General features: G+C 47.8%; 1 protein-coding gene across 1 annotated transcript; it reads left to right on the forward strand.

The window, feature by feature from the left end:
* Positions 1-1,278: 1,278 nt before the first annotated feature.
* On the forward strand, positions 1,279-6,545 carry LOC135874936 (lymphocyte antigen 6E-like). The gene is made up of 3 exons (XM_065399890.1): positions 1,279-1,330; positions 4,577-4,696; positions 6,337-6,545. Exons 1-3 carry the CDS (start codon positions 1,279-1,281, stop codon positions 6,543-6,545), a joined length of 381 nt encoding a protein of 126 aa, XP_065255962.1.
* The last annotated feature ends 212 nt before the right edge of the window (positions 6,546-6,757 follow it).

Genomic DNA, 6,757 nt, shown 5'->3' on the forward strand with positions numbered 1-6,757 from the left:
CTGTTGGGATCATGATTCCATCTCAGAAAGATAGAGCAGAAACAGAAGGGTGAAGGGACAGGGGGGGGAAATTATTAGAGGTGTGTGATGACTGAGGAACTGCTCCTCAGTTGGCGTAAACTGGTGTAGCTCCACTGACCTTACTGGAGTTATGACAATTTACACCTATTGAGGATCTGGCCCTTGGGCGTTGCTGTTCATTGAGAAGAGGTGATATGATAGTGCTATACAAAAGAATAAAAAAGACATAGACGGTCAGTCAAGAACTTCTATTTACCGTCTGGCATAATTGGAGCTGGTGAATATTTTGCCAATAAAAATGTGTTTTGTCTAAATTTGGTACTTTTTTTGCAAACACGTTTCATTTTTTTGACATTTGCAAACAAAAATGTATCCGGTCACTGTTCTCCAGAAGTGATTTCTTTTGATTTCAAATTGTTGGCATTCAGTTTTGATTGGCCAGTTTAGTCACCCGGCAGGATTATTTTTTTTTAATCAAAACAATTTAGTCTTCAAAAGTTGAACTAGAAACACGTAGTGATTGAAAATGTCGGCTTGTGAAAGCAAGGTTTTTCATTAAAAACAAAAGTCAGCTGAAAAGTCAGAAAATGCAACAGTCAGACTGTTAGATACCCAATGGGAAAACGCATGCTTTCAAATTGTCCACCTTTCTTTAAAAAAAAAAAAAAAATCTGTATTTTCAACTTAATTCCTTCACTCCTTGCATTTCCCCCAATGGCTGTGAGGATGCTGACACAAGAATGTTTTGAAGAAAATGTAAAAAAAGAATGAAACCCTAAAACCCCCGCATAATTAAATACAAATTCTCATGGGCATTCCCTAGTCTGAGATCCAACCCTTTCATGTTGTAGGACAAAAGCCAAACACTGACTGAAGGGATCAGGCAGAAACTTCCCATCGGGGGAGGTTACTTTTGTCTGCTACAGGTTGTTTTGCACCTTCCTCTGAAGCAATTAGCAGCAACCACTGTTGGACACAGGAGGATGTTGGATATGCCACTGGGCAGAGCCAGTCTGGCAGTTCTCATGCTCCTTTGTCAAACAGGAACATCAGGGAGTGGAAATTCCAGCTGGATTCTTAGCATTACCAAACTCCCTCCCACACACCCATACCCATCAGCCTTGTGTTGTGCTCCATGTGACACCCCGAACCCTAAAATTACCATCGGCATAGTAACCTAAAACAAACACCGCAGAGCTATAAAAACTGCCCCGGTGCTGGCGGAGCAGCTGCCCTTGTGCGAAGACTGTAGCGAAGATGAAGGCTTTTCTTTTCACCCTGCTGGCTGCAGTCCTGTGCGTGGAGCAAGGTGAGCTAATAAATTCTTCTATGCTAGAGAAAGAACATGCAGATGAGAGAGAACCCAGTTTAGACATGGCAGGGACACAGGGAGATTTTACAGAAGCGGTGGTAAAGATTCTACAGTTAATGCACTGACACGGCCTTATCTCTTGGGTGGGATCCCTCCTATCTCCCAAGGTGCTCCGTCCATCCCCCCTTGCAGGACTGAGCCATTACACAGTCACATAAAATTTAATAAACTAAAAAATAAATGCATGCAATGATTAAGCAGATTTATTCCAGCAGCTGAAGAAATCAGCTGTAAGTTCTAGCTGCATGGCTAAAGGTTGGATGCTTTCAAGGGGACTGTCCTTCTGCACCAGCTGTTCTGATCTCATCTGCTTTTAAAAGCTAAAGCCCTGACCCTGCAAACAAGTGCACATGTGAGACGCTGTATGCGTGTGAGTCAACCCATTGCAATCATCAGGACTATTTACACACTGAGGTTACTCAACGTAGTATATTTGCAGAATGGGAACCAAGGCAGGGCTGACTCTGCTCAATGCCTGGATAGGAGACCTCAGGGGGAAAGGGGGCCTCTGGGACATGTATATATGTTATAGCCCGTCTGGAGCAACCTGTGAAGAAGATGCTCTGGTAGCTGCTAACCCAAGAGTGTTGCAATTTAAAGGGACGTCGTCAACGAAAATGGTCTGACCCGTTTCTACAGCTGTTATCGGTGACCCCTGGGGTTACTGTAGCTTCAATTTGAGGGAAAAAACACCTTTGTCCCTATTTTTTGCAGTTTGTTTACTTTGTACCTTTGACAGCACTTTATGTAGAGCCAGATTCACTCTTTCACTACTGGGGTCAGCCAGTTTTCCCTGTTCTATTGTGAGTCTTTCACATCTACAGGGAGAGAAAATGTTAAAAGATAGCAAAATGTCATTATAAACCCACAGATTTTGATAGATGGATTCAGGTACAGGGATAGGACCAGAAATGAATTTTAATTCCCTTTTAAAAATGGGCTCTGGGCTTGTCTTCAGAGAAAACTGCATTGGTTTAATTGAAGGTGTGAATTTCAACCAATTTATTTAAACTGCTGCAAACCCCTATGTGGCTGCTTTCATTTTGGTATAAGAAGGGCTTATATTTCAATGCAGCTTAGGTCGATTAGGAACAGGTTTAAACTAACCTGAAATAAGTCCCTCTTAAACCAAAAATAAAAGCATCCACACAGGGGTTTGCAACTGGCTTAAATAATTCAGTTTAAAACCAATTTAAGTTAAACCGGTGCAGCTTTCTCATGTAGACAAGCCTCTATGGTTCAGGTTAATGATGCCCCTTAAACTAACTCACTAAGAACATCATGTGTCTTGTCGCAGGTACAGTAGATGATCCTCTATAATGGGTCACAGAGATGTGTCACTACAAATGCCTCTACTTGCACACGGTAGCAAACATTTAGAAAATGTCTTACCATTCTTGCCCCCAGCCCTTCACCTGATGAGATGAGAACGCAGAACAGGCTAAGACAACGGGTCCTTCAAGTTGCTCTCAGTCAGCTGAGGTTCTGGCCCAGAAATCAGGAGCAGTTCCAGTCTCCTGGGATCCTCAGTGGGAGGCAGCCAGATGGTGTCTCTCCAGTATGAATTCACTTGCAGGCAAATAGGTGGCTCTTAACCAAGCCCCAGTGTCTATTTCAGCAGATTCCTGGCCAGGCTGTGAGTTGAATGTGTTGTTACCAGGGCTTAAATTCAGCCAGAGCTGTCCGGAGCAGAACTCCAGTAAATATTTTCAAATATTGAGTCCAGCCTGATGCTGTTGTGATTCTCAACCAGAGGTCCGCAGCCCTCTGGTGGTCCGCGAGACAGTTTCAGGGGGTCGATGGGACCCTGTGGCTGAAGCCTGGAGCCCCGAGTTCCAGCGCTCCCCACAGTGCAGAAATCCCGAGCCCCGGCGTGCCTCGTGGAGAATGGGGTGGGGGCATGGTGGGTTCTGGAAAATACTCTATGACAGCGTTTCTCAAACGGGGGTCTGCGGACCCCTGGGGGTCCATGAGGTTACTCCAGGGGCCACGTGGGCCCTGCTGATCAGCTCCTCCCTCTCCCTCCCTCAACTCCTCCCCCTCCCTCCCACTGCCTCCTGCATACCGGGCAACAGCTGTTCAGCGGTGTGCAGGAGGCGCTGGGAGGGAGTGGGAGGAGCGGGGTGGGGGCGTGCTTGGGGGAGGGGGCAGAAAGAGGCAGGGAAGAGGAGGGATGGGGCGGAGTGGGGACGGGAAGAGATGGGGCGGGGTGGGGCCTTGGGGGAAGGGGTGGAGAGGGGCCGGGGCCTGGGCCTGGGGCTGAGCAGGAGGGCTTGGGGGTCCCTGAAAAATTTAAAATCAAAATAGGGGTCCTCGGGTTGCTACAGTTTGAGAACCGCTTCTCTATGAGAATTTAAGCCCTGGTTGTTACCCTTGCCTGGCCACACACACTGCAAATGCCCTTTGGTCTCACATTAAGTCTCCCTTAATCCTTTTCATGGGATTGTTGCAAGACTGCCTTGTTCCAGACAGCACCAGGAATATTCCTTTTATCCTCTAGTGACTCTTCTCCCAAGGAACTCCCTTCAGTTTGATTCTCTAATCACACATCTAATTCTCTGGGCTGTATTAAGAGTCGTTCACGTCTGTGCAATGCTTTGCAGATGCACCGCACAGTGAAATGCTAAACGTGATGCTCTCACAGGAGAACAAAGCTAATCAGTTTTCCCCAAGGAAAGACAATTAATAACCGGCAGGGAGCTGGGAAATAAGGGCCTCGCTGAGCTCTGCTTTCCGCAGACTTGGGAGCTGCACTTGGGAGGTCAGGCATGACTCATTCCTGGCAGAGAAAGAGAGATGGTTGTGGGATGGAGGCAGAGATGGGTCAGCTGAGAGTCCTGCTCAGCATGATACTGAGATGCAGAGTTAGATCATTGGCTTGTGTGAGTCAAGGAAGTAGATGGGAGAAGCCAGGGCTGGTCGAAACATGGGAAGTAATTGCTGCATATATTTGCAAATTTTCCTTCTGGTTGAAATTGTTCCTAGAATTCTCTGTCCAGACAAATTAAAACTAAAATTTCTGTGGCATTTAATTTCAAGTAGAAAATGTTTGCTCTGTTTTGGTCCCTCTCCCCCCGCCCCTTTTCTCTTTCCCTTTTCCAAAAATGGAAACATTTTGGATCCTCTCCTCTGAAGAGGACGTTTCCACAAGCAGCTAAGCTGGGTTGTGTGCTCCTTTTTCAGCGGCCTCCTTCTGGTGCTACACCTGTAACGACGAGCCCTCCAACTGGAATTGTATGAAAGGGACTAAGTGTGCCGACACTGACAAATACTGCCTCACAATATATGCGTCTGGAGGGATTGGTGAGTACCCGCAATTATCTCAACGAGGTTTTCCTAAGCCCCTGCTCGCCATGGTGTCTGAGTGACAGGTAACCATTTATTTAGGATGCAGGAGGTCACTCAGTCTCACCCCCATGCCAGCCAGTTGGATTCTTTTGTCCTCCTTCTGAAAGGACGAATAATCACTCGGGAGTGCTGAGCATAGCACATGGAGAGCAAAGTGCTGGGCCTTAGGAAACTGCAAACAATCCAAGAGGCTAATTCCTCACTTATGTTGTCATGGAGTGTGGGGGAGTCAGGGCCCTGCACCCTGCACTTCCTGAGATTCATCATGACTCTCAGCCAGTAAAACAGAAGGTTTACTAGACGACAGGAACACAGTCCAAAACAGAGCTTGTAGGTACAGAGAACAGGACCCCCTCAGTCAGGTCCATCTTGTGGGGCAGAGAGCTTAGACCCCAGCCCTGGGGCTCCCTCTGTTTCCCCGGCCAGTTCCAAACTGAAACTCTCCAGCCCCTCCTCTGGCCTTTGTCTCTTTCCTGAGCCAGGAGGTCACCTGATCCCTTTGTTCTCCAACTCCTTCAGTTGGCACCTTTGCAGGGGAGGGGCCCAGGCCATTAGTTGATAGGAGACAGGGTGTCGGCCATTCTCTGTGCAGACAGCATCACACTGGCCCTCTAAGGCTTTGCAACAATCGCACACTCTTATCCCACCACCTAGATACTTAAGAAATGCATAGGGGAAACTGAGGCACCCATACAGTATTCAGAGAAAACATTAAGAACATTCCCACTTTGTCACATTTGTGCACTCCGGGGAGGGACTCATTTGGAGAACAGGATTTACAGGCACAAATCCCATCCCCTCATCTTGGTGCTCAAGAAAAAGAAGTGTCTGTAGGGTGCATGCACAAAAGCCTTGGGGGTGGTGTCCCTTTAATCCTACTGGGACTTTGCCAACAAATCATAGAATAGAATATCAGGATTGGAAAGGACCTTAGGAGATCATCTAGTCCAACCCCCTGCTCAAAGCAGGACCAATCCCCAATTAAATCATCCAGCAGATTTTTGCCCCATATCCCTAAATGGTCCCCTCAAGGATTGAATTCACAACCCTGAGTTTAGCAGGCCAATGCTCAAACCACTGAGCTATCCCTAAACCTTGCTCTTTGTACTGCTACAGGTGCTGTGCCTTGTCTCAGCCACACTTCAAACCTACAGTAGTGAGGCACATGACTGGTCAGCTCTACTGACCAGCTTTGCACTGCCCCCGTGTCCACACAACAGGCCTCAAACCCCTGTTCCCCAGCATGCAATGGACTCAGTTTAAATCCCGGGAAGGGGTCTCTGCCTTGGGGATGGTCTTTCTTTTGGCTGTTCCGCAGCCATAGTCAGGGCTCTGGAGAGGATGTTCCCAGGCAGGTCTGTGAATACTAGCAAGAGACGGGTGATTGCTGTGCTGAGTGTCCCCAGGGCACGGGATAGCAGATAAACACTGGCTGGGTTAAAAGCCTGAGGCAAAACTACCAATCATGCTGTCTCCGTTGGCCCTTGTTGCTTAGCTACTTTAAGACCATTCTCTCCTCTACAGAGAGGGCTGCTGGAACCCTGGGGGGCTCTTTGATAACAAATCTCTTCTCTGTTTTTTCTTTCCCCCTTCAGGCGATAAAAAGGGGCACCGCATCACCAAGAAATGCTCTCCGGTGTGTCCCCAAACAAACCTGAACCTCGGCTTAGCCGCCATTTCTACCTCCTGCTGTGAGCATTCCTTATGCAACCTCAGCGGGGCCAGCAGTGTGAAAACCAGCTACCTGGTGATGGCCACAGGGATCTTGGCCAGTCTCATCCACGTCCTCAGAACGGGACTGTGATGGGGCCAGGAAAAGAGGACTTGCCATCCCAAAGAACCAACTTGGGCTTTCCCAGAGAGATACCAAAACTTCTGTGCAAAGTTGCCATCCGGGTTAACACTGCTCTGTCTCTTCTGTGTCACCTCAGATCCCCTCAGCAAGGAGTTTCTCTGTAATTTTCTATACTGTTGTTCTTTCTCTGAGGGACAGGAGCTGTACTCTGGGGATAAGAG

This window comes from Emys orbicularis, chromosome 2, assembly GCF_028017835.1.
Source record: "Emys orbicularis isolate rEmyOrb1 chromosome 2, rEmyOrb1.hap1, whole genome shotgun sequence".
Lineage (NCBI taxonomy): Eukaryota > Metazoa > Chordata > Testudines > Emydidae > Emys > Emys orbicularis.

Coding starts and splice junctions, on each gene's coding strand:
- LOC135874936 (XM_065399890.1), top strand. CDS start 1,279: ATGAAGGCTTTTCTTTTCACCCTGCTGGCTGCAGTCCTGTGCGTGGAG. Junction 1,331..4,576: donor AGTCCTGTGCGTGGAGCAAG/GTGAGCTAATAA, acceptor CTCCTTTTTCAG/CGGCCTCCTTCTGGTGCTAC. Junction 4,697..6,336: donor ATATGCGTCTGGAGGGATTG/GTGAGTACCCGC, acceptor TTCCCCCTTCAG/GCGATAAAAAGGGGCACCGC.